Genomic DNA, 17,884 nt, shown 5'->3' with positions numbered 1-17,884 from the left:
CGGCGGATCGGCGACCACCGTCTTCTTTCCTTTATCCACTCTCTACAGCTTTTTTCTCAAGTGTTTCTCTCTGGTTACTTACTTCCTACAGCTTTGCTAGAAATTGAAAATTAGAATATTAACCCCTAATCCCAAAAACCTCGGAATGTCGGAAATGGCGAGTGACGAGGAAGAAAATATCATTCCTTTCCAGCTACAGTTCGACAAGCCCATACCTTTTCAGGTTTTGGTTCTACTTCTGCTCAAAGTTCGTGTCTTTTTTATGATTTAAAGGAATTTAGATGGATATATATGTTCAATTTCATTAGATTAAGATAGCTGAGTGGAACCCGGAGAAGGATTTATTGGCAATGGTTACTGAGGACTCCAACATTTTGCTGCTCCAGGTAAAGTTTTTCTCTTTTGGTTAAAAGGTGACAATTTTGAATACAAGATGGTTCAGCTTGATGAAAGAAAATTTGTTATTTGCTGAAACTGAAAGTGGAATGCAATTTGAAGTAGGTTGTCAATAGTAGAAGGATTACTCAGTTAGTCAGATATTGCTGGTACTAAGTGTATTTCCTTTCTTTTGGTTTATAGGAAAGCCTGTTACTTCTTTATGTTGGCGTCCTGATGGTAAAGCCATAGCTGTTGGGCTTGAGGATGGAACCATTGCGCTTCACGATGTTGAGGCAAGTTTGGATTGAAACTAATCCATGTTTTACATGATGACGTTGTTGATAGGCTGAATATTCCTTTTAAAACTATGCTGTATAGAAACTAGTATTATGTTTTATTTATAAAGGAACATGCTTATCAAAAAGTGGTTAATACTCTTTTCATGCAGAATGGGAAGCTATTAAGGAACTTAAAGCCCCATGATGTAGCTGTCGTGTGTCTTAACTAGGAGGAGGATGGACAATCCAATACTGTATGTTTTCTCCTCTGACTAGTCGTACAGAAACTTATGTTTGGTTTAGGTATCTATATTTATGCTGAGAAAAATAAGAAAGTTTCTCTTACCAATCCCAGTTGTGCTTACTTTTTCTTAGAGTTTGGTTTTCAGGATGAAAGTGGTAATTTCTCAGTTTATGAGGACCGGACCTCCCGTTTTTTCCCTCCTGCTCCAAGAGCTCCGAAGATGCCTGGATTGGTAGCTGGTGACTCCAGTTGCAGAACTATCCAATACCTCATATCGGAAGTTCAACATTCTTTGCAGTGGTGATCGTGATGGGATCATATGCTTCAGTATATTTGGAATATTTCAGATAGGGAAGATTGTAAGTCGCTCTTTTGACTGTAAATAATTAGTAAACCGTAAATACCCATTCATGTATCATGGTTGATGATGCTTCATCATCTTTCCATTCTGTTTGCATATAGAATTGCAGGATGCTTAATGAATTTTCAACACTGTTTCTACATGGAAATTGTTTTCTGAAATCTTTAGTTGCTCTTTTATTACAAGTTAATATTGTTAGGGGTAAAGTTTACGATTTGTAAGTTTTTTGTTTCTTTTCTAGCTATGAGCAAATATTCTGTTGTTTTATTTCTAGTTTACATCTTATTTCTCTTGTTTCATGTGTTTGCTCTGCTGCTCCTACATTACCATGATCAGAACATACACGAGCTGTCTGTTCCTGTGCCCCATCTGGATGAGCATGCCTCTTGCAAACTTTTTAATGCTTCCATTTATAAGGTACTTGGATCCTTTCAAGAGCCATGCTTTCCAAATGATATAAATGGCCTCTCGTTATTTCTCATGTCTCAGACTGTAAATGCCTGTTGTGGAAACAAAGAAAGGCGAGCTTGGTATATGATAAGGAGTCTTTAGATTCAAATTAATTATTTGTATATTTCATTTCTTAGGTTGCTTTGTCGAAAGACCTCTGCCGTCTGGTAGTAATGTGCACAGGAGAGCTTAGGGATTGTGATATCAAGCCAAGAGAGGAAAAAATAAATGTTCAAGATCTGCCTGGGTTGCATTGCCTTGTAATGGACACATCTATATTTTGGAAGAGGTAAATACACCAACCTATCTATACTCTGCCGCTGCTTCTTTCTTTTGTTCCTTCTCATTGTTTTAATAACGTTTAATAATTGGCACTGTTTTTCTGCCTTGAATCTGTCATATTCGTTATCTCTTCTAATTTTTATTTCAGGAAATATGATCTTCATCAGGTTGCTCAACAAGCTTCTAACATTGAAGATTTGACCGACGTTATTCGAGCATCCCTGTCAGTTATGACCAAACAATGGGCGGATGCAATGAAAACTTTTCATGACAAGTTTATTCTCTTTCCAACTTGATCATTGATAATGGTATTTGCCACTATCAGTTTGTTGGTTGAGGTTTTTCTCTTATGCTTTATTGCTGATAGATTTACAGGGCTTTGTTGCTTTTCTCCTAGGACTGGAATCATCTACTCAAGAAGAATTTCTTAGCCTTTTGGGTGGTGCACGAATAAGTCCAGCGCTTAATCAGTTTTTAGTTAACTCTCTTGGCGAAGTGGTAAGCTTTACTTGTTTGATCTTTTTCAGGGTACTAGCTTTATCATATTCCACTAAGTAGTTCTCTTGTTCAGTAGGGTGTGAAGCGTGTTTTAAAGTCAGAATGTGGTATAGGAAAAGAGCTTCAGCAGGTTGTCCTTGACCATCTTCAGGTACAGTATTCTTTACATTCCTGAAAATGGAGTTATAATTTTTAGACTAAGTAGCGTTTATTTATACAGCTAATACTTTTTAGAGAGTTTTGTCACGAATTAAGCTTTCTTTTTCAGCCTGCAGCTGAAATTATCGGATTCAGGATGGGTGAATTAAGAGGTCTATCGAGGTGGCGTGCACGATACCAAGGCATTGGTTTGGATGAGATGCTCCTTAATGAAGCCACTGAAAATACTGGTCTGCTACTTGTACAAGTGCAACGGTTTATGATGGTACTATCTTCTGTTGTCCAACAGGTACAGAGGTGTGCAGTTCTTTTAACTCTGAAAATCATAGTTATTTAGTATGTTGGCTGAATTATAATACTTTTTGTTTCAGTTCTCAAATTTCTTCAACTGGCTCGTCAGAAGTATAAAGTATCTTATGCAAGAACCGAATGATCAGCTTTTGTCATACAACAGGTATGCACATGTGTTTTTATGTTGTTAAAGGTGTTAAAGCCAAATCTTTGCAGTTACATGGTTTGTTTCTGTGGCAGTGAACTCCTTGTGGTATTCTTGAAGTTCTTATATGATCAAGATCCTGTGAAAGACCTCTTGGAGCTATCTGAAGCTGGTGATGACATTGAAATTGATCTGTAGGTCAACTCTTTCTATGTCTGTGCTTTTACCTACCTTTTCTGATTACTTATCTTGTAGTCGAGCAGAATCTCTGTCAGGTTACCTAAATTTTTAAGCCATTTATAACCACATTCAATAGGGGTAGTCCAATGTGATATCACGAATGAAAATCGGAGCAGGTTTCTCTAACCACACTAAAACGAAATTCAGATATGGGTAATGTGTGTGCGTTTGTGAAGCATGAAGTCCATTGTATCCTCCGTAGCTGTTCATTCATTTTGTTTTACTTCATTTCATTTAAACTCTTAATGTTTTAATGTCCCAGGAAAACCATCGGAAGAGTCAAAGAGTTACTTCAGTTTGGAGGGTTTTCAGAGTGTGATTTTCTGCAGAGGACATTGGCTAAGGAATTCCAACACATGGAGTCTAGGTATTTTCTTTACATTTTCACTTTTAAAACATAAAGTTTCTTAAAAATGCTGCATCATGGAGCACAACGTTGGTAAACTGATACGTGTAAAAGGCTATGGTAGAGACAAAGGTCTGATACCATGGCTTTGCCTTGGCATTTTGAAATACAACATGAACAACCATATTTATGGTATTGGAGTTTACTTGCAAAAAAAAGTGTACTGAGTCTTTATAGTCTGGTCATACTTTCTCATGGCTTTCTCTGACTAGACGTCAAATTCTGATTTTAATGCTTTAACAATTTTAGCTTCAAGATGGCTCTTCAAATGCCCTTTACAACAATATCAAGAAAGATATCATGTATGAAGTTGTTGCCGCTTTGCCCTCTTCAGTTGTCAACAACGCAAACACCTACAGCAATTCCCATGTCTCTTTCCTTCTATAAGGTACTTGCAGCAACAATCTTAATGCACTTTATTATGATCCCATAGGGCATCCTTAGGAAGAGATTGCTGATTGCTATCTCCAAAGTTTTCATGTGCTCCTGATATGCTAAAGTCTTTGTTTGCTTGTGCAGAATGAACTTTCTGAGGATACACCTTGTCAAAGTGGGTACACTGATTACATATCTTTTCAAGTCCCCGAAGAAACCTTCCCAGAGATTCCGAACTGTGTTGGCATAGCTAAGGGTTTTAAGCAGAACGCCAACAATGAGAAAAATGGTTATACTTCTCTGGAAGCCGTTTTGTTATCTGTACCTAATGGCTACACTTGTGTCGATTTGTCTCTCTACAAGGTGAATACTCACTCTATTTTGCAGCACTGGTTGATTTTACCTTTTTATATCTTTTGGAGTTTCCTTATAAACCCTCTGACTGATTTTGAAACAGGATAAAGAACTTGTTTTATTATTGAACAAGACAAGCGCAAATTCCAAAGGCTCGGGAGAAGCATGTATGATGGTTGTACAAACTGGTGACCTTCCATTCATTTCCATTTCAAGATCTAGTTCTCTAAACCAGTGGGAACTAGAGGATTTGAAGGGATTACTAATTTCAATCATTCTCATCGCCGTTTTTTTGAAAATTAACCATGGGAAGGTTGTGTAAGAACTTATGCATCTTGAAACGATATTCTTTACTATAAAACCTCACAAATCAGCTTTTCTCCAGGATGCGATTGTTAACCTGGAAATGGAGAATGAAAAGGTTCGCAAAGTTCCACATTCTGTCATTGCTCCTCTAGCAGTAAGCGGTAAGAGCTTAATTTTCTGTCTTTTTTTCTTCCTTCAAACTAGAAATGCTTTTTCAAAATCATGAAATAATTTGCTTAACTATATAAAATTCTTACAGCTTCAAGAGGAGTGGCTTGTGTTTTTGCTGAAAGAAGACGAGCTTTGGTGTACATATTGGAAGAAGATGAAGATGAAGAAATCTCTGATGACAAGTAAACCTCCTCCAATGCCTGCTTTGATTGTTGTTTGTGTAGATTATTATTTCTAAGTTAAGAAACAGAAACTTGACTACTAGATCTGAGACCTATTGATAATCTTGATCTGTTTTGTTCCTATAGGAGCTGCATTAAGACCAAGAAGCACAGAAAACAAAGCGATTGTTGTAAGGGAAGTCGAGAAGAATGTCTGGCCAGCGATAGAAACGGGGAAGGTAAAACCGGTGATTCACAAGTATTTACCATTGTCACAAGCAGCAGAAGCTCATAGCCTTATGGAGAGTAGCAACCATATTGGTAAGATTCTCCTTGAGACTTGATTCTCTGCAAAGGGAGAAATGTTCAGAGACAAGAGTTATGGTCAATAATCAATAAAATTCTGGTCGATTCTGTTCATAGATATCTCTCTACAAGAGTTTGTTTATTGGCTTTATGTATCTCTGCCGTGGTCAAAAAAACTATGTAACTATGGAACATATATATCAAATAAGCTGTTGTACACAAGGACGGTGCTGTTTTGGTGTCACCGCCTTCTCTCATTTCCTCTTATCTTCTTATTCTTTCTCCGAGCTCGCGTTTTTTAATTTGGCGGCATCAACAACAAAAGAAAAGCGCTTGACCGATTGGATAAAACCATGGCGACGGCTACAGGTACTCTGATCCGTTTTCAATTCATTTGTACGTTCCTAGTTGATGGTTCTCGATTTCCCTTCAATGGAAAAGGATTTAGGTTATGATTTTGTAGTTCATCACAAAGTTAGGGTTTGTCATAGTGTCTCTGATTTGGTACTGATTGATCAGATATTGAGAGATCAGAAATCATGAACTCGAGACCTAGAAATAATTGAAAAGCTGATGAATCAATGACCAGTCTTGTCAAGTTTTGAAAATATTCAATGCGTTTTTGTTTTTTTAACATGATCCTGCTGCTTTTGCAGTTTCTAGGGGAGCTCGTAGGAAGCAAATCAAATTAGAGGAAGCTCGTAAAGCTGGGCTTGCTCCGGCTGAGGTCGACGAGAATGTAGAGGAAATCAACCCCCACGTACCTGACTTTATGTTAAAAGCTCCATGGTATTATACCACGTCTGAAACACCGGTAAGCTTTAATTCTTCTATTGGTTCACTTGGTCTGTCTACTTGCTCGGACATGCACGCTGAATACTCTGTTTGTTTGTTTTTCCAGAGTTTTAAACATCAAAAGAATTGGAAACTTGATCCCTTTTGCACAGACGCATCATCATCGTATGACAGAGGTGCAAAGATCTATCAAGCCGAAACATACCGCAAGGGAGCCTGTGAAAAGTATGCCCTTCTTCCGCCTGTTTTTCCTCTTGACTTCAGATTATAGTTAGTTTTGACATTCATTCAGTCCCTTGAGTGTTGCTCAACATGTGTAGATTCTCTGTGATTGCTATGTCAAAACACGCTTTTTAAGTTTTGTACTTGCTGCTCCATTCTCTAACTTGGCTTGGCGTGTCTATTTTTCCTTGAAGCTGTGGTGCAATTACTCACGATGCGAAAGCATGCACGGAGAGGCCCCGTAAACTTGGAGCAAAATTCACAAGCAAGAACATTGAACCCGACGAGAAAATCCAGTCTCTTAAACTCAACTATGATGGCAAGAGGGACCGATGGAACGGTTATGATTCTTCAACCTACCATCGCGTGCAAGAGCTTTATGACGCTAAAGAAGACGCACGTAAGAAGTACCTTAAGGACGAGAAGCTTAAGAAGCTAGAGGAGAAACACAAGCACCAAGAAGTTAATGACCCAACCAGCGATTGGGATGAAGAAGATGATGACTTAAGAGTCGACGAAGCCAAGGTTGACGGGAGCAAGCAGATGGACTTTGCAAAGGTTGAAAAGCGCGTTCGATCAACTGGTGGTGGTAGCACAGGAACCGTAAGGTATGGACTACTCATCTACACGACATCTTATCTCTCATCGCACAGGTTAAATTTGTTTGCTCTTTTGGATGCTTTTATTTGATGGGTGTAACCTTTTCTTCTTCCTCAGGAATCTGCGTATCAGAGAAGACAAAGCTAAATACCTGTATAACCTTGATGCCGACTCCGCCCATTATGACCCTAAGAGTCGGTCCATGCGTGAAGACCCGCTCCCAGATGCAGATCCAAATCAAAAATTTTATTCGGTTAGCTGCTTTGACTCTTCGTTTATCATTCGGGTAGTTGTATCAAGTCCTTCAATTTAACTCGCGGCCCTTGCTGTAGTAAAACTTGTAATCATAATACTTGTCATTGGAAGCTTTTCTTTTGGTGTGGTAGTTGGCTATTACGATTTACGACAAAATTCTAAAAACATCCTAGGAAGAAGATTGCGAGTCATGCCATTGCCAAAGCACTGTGTTTCTTCGAGATAGATATTTCGAATGTTATTTTGATGTGTTTCAGAACCATCTAACCTAACAAAATCACTTTTTCAAGGAATATATATGCTAGAGATGACATCAAATATTAAAAGGTCTTAAAAGCTTAATTAATTCTCATTACCAAAGAAAAAAAATAAAAAGCTTAATTAGTTCTTACCAAAAAAAAAAAACAAAGCTTAAAGTAAAGATGTGATGCGCTGCATCATAATGTCCATGAGTGAACGAGTCTTTCCAAGTCGTCCACACCGTTCTCGTCGTTCACGTCGTCCACACCGTCCTCGTCGTTCACGTCGTCGTAGCCGGAAGTGGCGAGAGAAAATCCGATTTGGTGGTGCCCAAAATCAAATATCGTATGATATTTTCTGAGAAAAGGCACTCCAATAATACTGTAGATAAATAAATAAATAAAAAGCAAATAATGTTATTAATAGTTTATTTATAGAATATCTAAGAAAAAATATACAACTAAACTTACAAATATCCGGGTATTTCATGTGGGAAATATATAGGTCTGAAAATACTCGAAGATCCGTCTAATCACCACAACTAAACTTACAAAGATCTGTCTAATTACCACAAATACATAGGTATGAAAATACTGAAAATACACGTCTACCACCACAAAATTGAGAATTAATCTCTCGGATAATGAGCTACAGAAATAAATAGAAATAATAAATTCAATTAGTAAACAATATTTGATACATAATAGAAATTAAAGAAAATTAAATCATTTACTAACCGGAGGACCGTATATATACGGACAGCCCGTATGGATTAAAGCTTTATGGGTGAGTAATCCTAAAAAAAAAAAAAAAAAAAAAGAAGTAAATCTCATGTACTAAAAAAACACACATATATAGATACACTCATTATTGTAATTAATTATTACCCTGATATCCGTCGACTTGGATGGAAGGCATCCTAATGATCCATCTATTACCTTCAATGAGGTTGAAGTATATATGCTCATCGACAAAATGATGAGATTATTTCTCCTCCCAAATTATAGCCGTCACAACAGTGGCCTGGTTCATAGTAATTCCGTAGCCACACCGAAAATATATTTCGATGTAAGAGCCTTTGATCCATCATATTTCTCCTAAAATTATTTCCAATAAAATATAATTATATTTCTTATTTTTATTTGTTATCTAAATATACTTAATCTCATACCTCTATTAATATTTTGACGATAAATCATTGTATAATAAATAAATTTATGTACGTGTCATATGTCCAAATATATACATTTATTTTCAGTAGACTTTTAGACACAACATCATCGTGAATATCATAGTTTCAACATCATATATAAATTCTATTAAATTTTTTATTTTACATATGTGAATGTCAATTAAAAGATAAAAAAATAAAGAAGAAATAAGTTTAATCTAATATGGCGTTAGAGAAAAAGAAATTGAAAAACCATGTTAGATATATATCATACTTTTTAAAATAAATTTAGAATCAAGTTTTTACAATGATGTTTTCATTGATTTTCAACCCATATAACAACATAAAAAATAGATAGAAGAATATATTGGAAGAAGATGAGAGAATAATTACTTATAAGATGATAATTTTAAATAGACAATGATGAATCTTTGAAAAAATATCAAAAAACTAATGTAACATATATATCATAAAGTCTCCAAAATTAAAATTTAGAATAACCCATACAACAACAACTACAAAAAAAAAAACACAAACCAAAAAACAAATATTTAAGATTTGAGATGGAAGAGGATGAGGCATGAGAGAATGAGAGGATGAGAAAATGGGTATTTATAGGATGAGAAGTGATAGGAGTTACAATTTTAAAAAAATTATGAGAATTATAATTCTAATTTATTGTGTGTTGAATAAAATTGAATGGAAAAATATACTTAATGAGTAATTTATTTGATTTCAGTTTTGTATTTAATTGTGTGTTAAATGTATATGATAAATGTGTTATATTTATGATTTAATTAGAAATAAATTTTTAAAAATTTGTTTTATTTTTTTTTAATTTACATTGCCAAGTGGACCAATAAGTAGAGAGTGAAATCTTACTTTTATATGTATGATTACACCATGTTTATTAGATAATAGTAATTATTTTAGTTTATTTAATTAGATTAAATGGCAAATTTTGATTAGCTAGTTAAAAAGGGGTGGATTTCTTTGAACCCAAAAATTGTTTCTTTCTTTTTAATATCTTACCATTTCATATACGTAATATTTAACTATATATATATATTAATTTATTCTGTAAGTTTTTTCAACAAAAGTATATATATGACGCATCGTGAATACGTGTTTTCACAAAACTGATCAATATTGTTATTAAAAACTCATATACAGAATTACATATTTCTTATTTATTGACTTTCAAATTTGTTTCGAGTTGACTTTAAGATTCATAGTTTTGACATCATATAAATTCTATTGCTTTAGACAAAAATCTAGACACCTACGTGATTTAGACGTAAATGATTTAAATAACATAAATTATTATTTTTTAGTCTTTTCAATGAAAATAGTGGTAGGATATTTTAGTATATATATATAGGGAGTTAAGGATTTAGATACCCCACTAGGATAAAAATTTACCAAATGGGTGGTGAAAAGATTGTTGGTGCTGGAGGGGAGAAAGCCAGACCAACAGTGCCAGTAATACCCGATGCATAATAGTAATCTACTGGTCGGGACTCAGAGATAACACAGACTACGTTGAAAAGTAAAGTCTCGAGGTTATCTTAAAAAAAAAACATATCGCGATTTCTCGTTGCACGCAAAGTAATGGTTCTAGGGAAAGCAACTTTTCTGTGTCTAAGTCGTAGATGTGCTACAGAACCTTAGAGAAAAACAAAAAGAAATAGAAAAAAAATTTGTTAATGATTTTATACAACTAAATAAGAAAAAAGCCTAGAAGTAAATTAAAAACAAATTACTTGGACATGGGTCATGCGTTAATGAATTAGCTCCGATATATTTATCGACCGCTGCTGCACCCGGAAAGAGGTGACATGGAACCCATATTTCATGGGCTCCGGTATCGAACATAACAGGAAACATATCGTCCTGAGTATCGACACTGATGTAACCATGATACCACAAATCGTAATAGGTTCTACGTCGTACACGGATTGCCATTTGCCTAATGAATAATAATAATTTAAAAAAAAACAAATTATCAATATAATGTTATTGTAATGATTTCTTGTCAATTTCAATCACACACTTATCAAAATCAAAATCAGACACCAGCAAAACCGAGTTAGCACTTAGCAGATATAGAAAAACATAGAAACAAAGACATTGGAGCTCTTTTAACTTGAGAAATTTTGTCATTGTAGCTATTTAGAAATATATATGTTAAAGTTAGTGAGATCCTAATTTAATTAGTATTACCTAATTATCTACAACAGTAGTTAATTTTGTTTTTAGTAGTTTCTCTATCCCACACTCTCCCAATCAATTTATTTCAAAAAAATTTATCCTCATGAATGTGTGTTTGTTCAAAAACTTTCATGATTTTTTTTTTTTTTTTCTAAGGAACCGATACGCATTTCATTTTTAGATAAAATATTATTGTAGGTACAATTAATAGAATTGATGTAATCTATTTAGATAATCTTTATCTCAGTACTAAAATGAATACTGTACAAATTATGCACACTGAACCAATTCATTATTAGGATCATTTGGATTTTGTATCATGAACAATATAATCTCCATCTATTTGATGTTTATTATTTTCTTCTGTTTTTAATCACCATTGGAAACCATATAACTAATATAGTAGTGTAAATATTGTAATTAAATCGACAAATCTTTATTTTTTATAAATATGCTCGGATATTTATGTAGAAAATGATGATTTGCTATCCATCTATTGCTCCTTCCCTAGTTTTGCAAATATTTTTTTCAAAAATTTGTTGTAGAGATCCTTTAATGTGAGCATTTAATCGTTATTTTTAGAGAAATGGTCTAATATTTTGCAAATCAAATTTTTGGACAAAAATAGCACTCAAATGAAGTATTTTGTTTTTAATTTTTAAAATTCATAATTAAGAAAATTCAAAAAATACACAAAATTATCGCCAAAATTCATCATCATCATTTCATTTATATCACTGCGCAACAACAATGGCGCCAAAGAAACCTTCGACGAAGGCTCTCTTTGTATCACCTAAAGAGCTAAGGTCACACGGCTTACCTACTGATTTTAGAAGAAAAAGCAAAAGCAAAGTTCATCGTGCAACTGAACTTGAGGTTGCTTTCAGACCAAAATAAGGGAGCTTTGGTCACTAGAGAAGCACAATACAAGATTTGGTTCAAATCAATTGAAGAAAATGGGCTTTAAAGAGGGTATGAGGCTCGGAGCCAAAGACCAAGGAATGTCTGAGCGTCTTTAGTAGGGCAGTCCCGGTTCACATGGATAGTGCGGAAGTGCAAGAGCGTGGAACTTTTTTTTTTGAAAACTTTACATATAAAAAAAGCCCAAATAATTTTTAAAAAATATTATCAATATAAGAATTATATTTTAAAATGTTCAATTTTTTTTAAAAAAAGTATAAAAGGCTCTAAAATTTTAAAATAACAATTTTTTTATAAAAAAGTTTAAATGTTTGAAAAAATTATTTTTAATAGGCCAAAAATTCTTATTTTCGTTAGACACCTAAATATATTGGGCCGGGCTGATAGTAGGCCATGATGAAGTTTTCTCTTCTTCACCCATCTTCGCGTGTAGACCTTTTTGTTCTAAAACCCCAGTGCCAAAAATCTCCAAAGCATGAACCGGGTTTCAATCTCAGACCGACAAATTGAACCGTTTGATATCTCTTGAACCGAAAATAAACCAAAAACCGGATTAGGTATTTTTATTGGAATTTGGAAGAAAAGCCCGCCAGCTTTGTCACTGGTGGGTCTCTCTGCTCCCGGCGGATCGACGCCGTCCTTTTATCCACTCTCTACAGCTTTTTCTCAAGTGTGTCTCTGGCTGCTTAGTTCCTATAGCTTTGCTAGAAATTGAAAATTCCAATAGCCCCTAATCCCAATAACCTCGGAATGTCGGAAATGGCGAGTGACGAGGAAGAAAATATCATTCCTTTCCAGCTCCAGTTCGACAAGCCCATACCTTTTCAGGTTTTGGTTTTACTTCTGTTCAAATTTCGTGTCTTTTTGTGATTTAAAGGAATTTAGATGGATATATATGTTCAATTTTGATTAGATTAAGATAGCTGAGTGGAACCCGGAGAAGGATTTACTGGCAATGGTTACTGAGGACTCAAAGATTTTGCTGCATCGCTTCAATTGGCAGAGATTATGGACTATTTCGCCTGGTAAAGTTCTCTCTTTTGTTCACTTTGTTAGATTGAAGTAGACATTTTCAATACAAGATGGTTTTTGATTGTGGCTCTTAGTAATTTACAGAAATTGAAAGTGAAATGCAATTTGAAGTAGGTTTTCAATAGTAGAAGGATTACTCAGTTAGTCAGATATTTCTGGTACTTAGTGTGTTTCCTTTCTTTTGGCTTATAGGAAAGCCTGTTACTTCTTTATGTTGGCGTCCTGATGGTAAAGCCATAGCTGTTGGGCTTGAGGATGGAACCATTGCGCTTCACGATGTTGAGGCAAGTATAGTTTGAAACTAATCCATGTTTTCCATGATGAAGTTGTTGATGGCCTGAATATTTCTTTTAAACCTTTGCTATATAAAACTAGTATTATGATTTATTTATATTGTCGAAACGGAAAAGGATCATGCTTATCAAAAAGTGGTGGATACTCTTTTAATACAGAACGGGAAGCTATTAAGGAGCTTGAAGCCTCATTCTGTAGCTGTCGTGTGTCTTAACTGGGAGGAAGATGGACAATCCAATACCGTATGTTTTCTCCTCTAACTAGTTGTACAGGAACTCATGAATTGGACATAGATAATCTTTCAATTTCTCATATTATATATGATAGTATAGGTGTGAAAAATTTTGGTTGCGGTATCAATATTTATGTTGAGAAAATTAAGAAAGTTTCTTTTACTAATCCCAGTCAAAGCATCTACACTTTTAATTTTTTTTTTTCACACCCAACTCTTATAGTTAGTTATTTGAGCTTGTTCTAAGCTTTTCTTAGAGTTTGGTTTTCAGGATGAAAGTGATAATTTCTCAGTTTATGAGGACCGGACCTCCCGTTTCTTCCCTCCTGCTCCAAGAGCTCCGAAGATACCTGGACTGGTAGCTGGTGACTCCAGTTTCATGGATGACGGTGAAGACTCTTTGGCAGAACTATCTAATACCTCATTCCGGAAGTTTAACATTCTTTGCAGTGGTGATCGTGATGGGAGCATATGCTTCAGTATATTTGGAATATTTCAGATAGGGAAGATTGTAAGTCGCTCTTTTGACTGTAAGTAATTAGTAAGGCGTTAATATCCATTCATGTATCATCATCTTCTCATTTCTGCTTGCATATAGAATTGCAGGATGCTTAATGAATTTTCAACTCTATTTCTGCATGGAAATTGTTTTTTTGAAACCCTTAGTTGCTTTTTTATTACAAGTTCTTAATATTGTTAGTGGTAAAGTTAACGATTTGTAAGTTTTTTGTTTCTTTTCTAGCTATGAGCAAATATTCTATTGTTTTATTTTTAGTTTAAATCTTATTTTCTCTTGTATCATGTGTTTGCTCTGCTGCTCCTGCATTACCATGACAGAACATACACGAGCTGTTTGTTTCTGTGCCCCATCTGGATGAGCATGCCTCTTGCAAACTATTTAATGCTTCTATTTACAAGGTAATTGGATCCTTTTAAGAGCCATGCTTTCCAAATTATATAAATGACCTCTCGTTATTTCTCATGTCTCTCACTGTAAATGCCTGTTGTGGAAACAAAGAAAGGAGAGCTTGTTATATGAGAAGGAGTCTTTAGATTCAAATTAATTATTGTATATTACATTTCTTATGTTATATGAGAAGGAGTCTTTAGATTCAAATTAATTATTGTATATTACATTTCTTAGGTTGCTTTGTCGAAAGACCTCTGCCGTCTGGTAGTAATGTGCACAGGAGAGCTTAGGGATTGTGCTATAAAGCCAAGAGAGGAAAAATTAAATGTTGAAGATCTGCCTGGTTTACATTGCCTTGCAATGGACACATCTATATTTTGGAAGAGGTAAACACACCAAATTATCTATACTTCGCAGCTGCTTCTTTCTCTGTACCTTCTCATTGTTTCAAATCTGGATTTTAATACAGGAAACTGTTAGTAAATGGCACTCTTTTTCCGCCTTGCTTCTGTCATGTTCTTTATATCTCATCTAATTTTTATATCAGGAAATATGAGCTTCATCAGGTTGCTCAACAAGCTTCTAACATTGAAGATTTGACTGAGGTTATTCGAGCATCCCTGTCAGTTATGAGCAAACAATGGGCGGATGCAATGAAAACTTTTCATGACAAGTTTCATTCGCTTTCCACGTTGATCATTGATAATGGTATTTGCCGCTATCAGTTTGTTGGTGGAGGTTTTTCTCTTATGCTTAATCGCTTATAGATTTACAAGGCTCTGTTGCTTTTCTCCTAGGACTGGAGTCATCTCCTCAAGAAGAGTTTCTTAGCCTTTTGGGTGGTGCACGGATAAGTCCAGCGCTTAATCAGTTTTTAGTTAACTCTCTTGGTGAAGTGGTAAGCTTTACTTGTTTGATCTTCTTCAGGGTAATAGTTTAATCATATTCCACTAAGTAGTTCTCTTGTTTTACTAGGGTGTGAAGCGAGTTTTAAAGTCAGTATGTGGTACAGGAAAAGAGCTTCAGCAGATTGTCCTTGACCATCTTCAGGTTCAGTATTCTTCACACTCCTGGAAAGGGAGTTTGAATTGTTAGACTTTTTATCCTACTAATAGTTTTTAGATGAGTTTTGTCACGATTAAGCTTTCTTTTCAGCCTGCAGCAGAAATTATAGGATTCAGGATGGGTGAATTAAGAGGTCTCTCGAGGTGGCGTGCACGTTACCAAGGCATTGGTTTGGATGAGATACTCCTTAATGAAGCCACTGAAAATACTGGTCTTCTACTTGTACAAGTGCAACGGTTTATGATGGTACTATCTTCTGTTGTCCAACAGGTACAGAGGCGTGCATTCTTTTAGATACTGAGAATCGTAGTTATTCAGTATATTGGCTGTCCCATGTTTCTCACGCAATGGTCAGTTCAATAGAATTATAATACTCTTTGTTTCAGTTTTCAAATTTCTTCAACTGGCTCGTCAGAAGCATAAAGTATCTTATGCAAGAACCAAATGATCAGCTTTTGTCATACAACAGGTATGCACATGTGTTTTCTATGTTGTTAATGATGTTAAAAGCCAAATCTCTGCAGTTACACGGTTTGCTTCTTTGGCAGTGAACTCCTTGTGGTATTCTTGAAGTTCTTATATGATCAAGATCCTGTGAAAGACCTCTTGGAGCCATCTGAAGCTGGTGATGACATTGAAATTGATCTGTAGGTCACCTCTTTCTATATCTATGCTTTTACCTACCCTTTCTGCGTAGTTTATCTTGTAGTCGTTCAGAATCTCTGTCAGTTTATCTTGTGAAGCATGAAGTCCATTGTATCCTCCATAGCTGTCTTTTTTTTTTTTTTGACATCGTATCCTCCATAGCTGTTCATTCATTTTATTTTCCTTCGTTTCCTTCAAACTCTTAGTGTTCTAATGTCCCAGCAAAACCATAGGAAGAGTCAAAGAGTTACTTCAGTTTGGAGGGTTTTCAGAGTGTGACTTTCTGCAGAGGACATTGGCTAAGGAATTCCAACATATGGAGTCTAGGTATTTTCTTCATATTTCCACACAAAAAGGCTATGGTAGAGACAAAGGTCTGATGCCATGGCTTTGCCTTGACAATTTTAAATACAACCTGAACAACCATATTTATGTTTTTGGAGTTTTACCCGCAAAACAAAGTGTGTTGAGTCTTTAGAGTCTGGTCATACTTTCTCATGGTTTCTCTGACTAGACGTCAAATTTTGATTTTAATGCTTACACAATTTTAGCTTCAAGATGGCTCTTCAAATGCCCTTTACAACAATATCAAGAAAGATATCATGTATGAAGTGGTTGCCGCTTTGCCCTCTTCAGTTGTCAACAACGGAAACTCCTCCCACAATTCCCATGTCTCTTTCCTTCTATAAGGTACTTGCAGCAACAATCTTATGCACGTTATTATGATCACATATGACATCCTTAGGAAGAGATTGCTGATTACTATCTCCAAAGTCTTCATTTGCTCCCGATATACTGAAGTCTTGGTTTGCTTTTGTAGAATGAACTTTCTGATGATTCACCTTGTCAAAGTGGGTACACTGATTACATATCTTTTCAAGTCCCCAATGAAACCTTCTCAGAGATTTTGAACTGTATTGGCATAGCTAAAGGTTTTAAGCAGAACTCCAACAATGAGAAAAATGGTTATACTTCTCTGGAAGCTGTTTTGTTATCTGTACCTAATGGCTACACTTGTGTTGATTTGTCTCTCTACAAGGTGAATACTCATTCTCTTCTGCAACAATTGTTGATTTAAAATTTTGTGATATTTTTTCTTATGGAGTTGCCTTGTAAATCCTCTGTCTAATTTGAAACAGGATAAAGAACTGGTTTTATTATTGAATAAGACAAGTGCAGATTCCGAAGGCTCGGGAGAAGCATGCATGATGGTTGTACAAACTTGTGACCTTCCATTCATTTCCATTTCAAGATCTAGTTCTCTAAACCAGTGGGAGATAGAGGATTTGAAGGTATTACTAATTTCAGTCATTCTCATCGACGTTATTTTGAAATTTAGTGAAGGTTATGTAAGAACTTATGCATCTTGAAACGATATTCTCTACTATGAAACCTGACAAATTCGCTTTACTCCAGGGCTCGATTGTTAACCTGGAAATTGAAAATGAAAAAGTTCGCAAAGTTCCACATTCTGTCATTGCTCCTCTAGCAGTAAGCGGTAAGAGCTTAATTTTCTGTTTTTTTTTCTTCCTTCAAACTAGAAATTCTTTTTCAAAATCATGAAATATTTTGCTTAATTATATAAAATTGTCTTACAGCTTCAAGAGGAGTGGCTTGTGTTTTTGCTGAAAGAAGACGAGCTCTGGTGTACATATTGGAAGAAGATGAAGACGAAGAAATCTCTGATGACAAGTAAACCTCTTCCAGTGCCTGCTTTGATTGCTTCTGTAGATTATTATTTCTAAGTTAAGAGAAGAAACTTGACTACTTCAGTAAAACGGTGACGTTTTGTTAGTTGATGACTTCTTCAAAAGTCTGTATCAGTATCTTCTTTTCACACTTAAGTCATAATTAAAGAGCGTTTACGCACGTCGGCTCAGCCACTC

At 35.3% G+C, this 17,884-nt stretch overlaps 2 protein-coding genes, 1 long non-coding RNA gene and 1 pseudogene across 5 annotated transcripts; 3 read left to right on the top strand and 1 right to left on the bottom strand.

Annotated features, from left to right (window-relative positions):
* Positions 1 to 62: 62 nt before the first annotated feature.
* LOC110226421 lies at positions 63 to 5,124 on the top strand (annotated as a pseudogene).
* Positions 5,125 to 5,530: 406 nt separating this feature from the next.
* On the top strand, positions 5,531 to 7,425 carry LOC110226381 (pre-mRNA-splicing factor SLU7-A-like). 2 transcript variants are annotated; one of them, XM_021017987.1, is made up of 5 exons: positions 5,531 to 5,774; positions 6,062 to 6,219; positions 6,307 to 6,425; positions 6,620 to 7,030; positions 7,140 to 7,425. In XM_021017987.1, the coding sequence occupies exons 1-5, from the start codon at positions 5,759 to 5,761 to the stop codon at positions 7,333 to 7,335; spliced, it is 900 nt and encodes a 299-aa protein (XP_020873646.1). In that variant the 5' UTR covers positions 5,531 to 5,758; the 3' UTR covers positions 7,336 to 7,425. The 2 variants fall into 2 exon arrangements, with proteins under 2 accessions (XP_020873646.1, XP_020873645.1); XM_021017986.1 differs by having other exon boundaries at positions 6,617 to 7,030.
* Positions 7,426 to 7,584: 159 nt separating this feature from the next.
* LOC110226447 lies at positions 7,585 to 8,806 on the bottom strand. The gene is made up of 3 exons (XR_002330486.1): positions 8,405 to 8,806; positions 7,988 to 8,313; positions 7,585 to 7,898 (listed from the first exon to the last, which is right to left on the bottom strand). It is a non-coding gene; the product is annotated as an uncharacterized LOC110226447 (long non-coding RNA).
* Positions 8,807 to 12,182: 3,376 nt separating this feature from the next.
* LOC110226342 (anaphase-promoting complex subunit 4) lies at positions 12,183 to 17,867 on the top strand. Of its 2 annotated transcripts, XM_021017630.1 has the most exons (19): positions 12,183 to 12,648; positions 12,734 to 12,845; positions 13,045 to 13,136; positions 13,305 to 13,388; positions 13,650 to 13,889; positions 14,216 to 14,296; positions 14,523 to 14,674; positions 14,836 to 14,996; positions 15,086 to 15,186; positions 15,264 to 15,338; positions 15,444 to 15,623; positions 15,740 to 15,822; positions 15,902 to 16,000; positions 16,221 to 16,325; positions 16,550 to 16,688; positions 16,819 to 17,037; positions 17,138 to 17,290; positions 17,415 to 17,496; positions 17,597 to 17,867. In XM_021017630.1, the coding sequence occupies exons 1-19, from the start codon at positions 12,571 to 12,573 to the stop codon at positions 17,692 to 17,694; spliced, it is 2,334 nt and encodes a 777-aa protein (XP_020873289.1). In that variant the 5' UTR covers positions 12,183 to 12,570; the 3' UTR covers positions 17,695 to 17,867. The 2 variants fall into 2 exon arrangements, with proteins under 2 accessions (XP_020873289.1, XP_020873290.1); XM_021017631.1 differs by lacking the exon at positions 16,221 to 16,325.
* Positions 17,868 to 17,884: the final 17 nt, after the last annotated feature.

This window comes from Arabidopsis lyrata (assembly GCF_000004255.2).
Source record: "Arabidopsis lyrata subsp. lyrata unplaced genomic scaffold ARALYscaffold_7, whole genome shotgun sequence".
Lineage (NCBI taxonomy): Eukaryota > Viridiplantae > Streptophyta > Magnoliopsida > Brassicales > Brassicaceae > Arabidopsis > Arabidopsis lyrata.
This window is presented reverse-complemented; position numbering and strand designations above follow the sequence as displayed.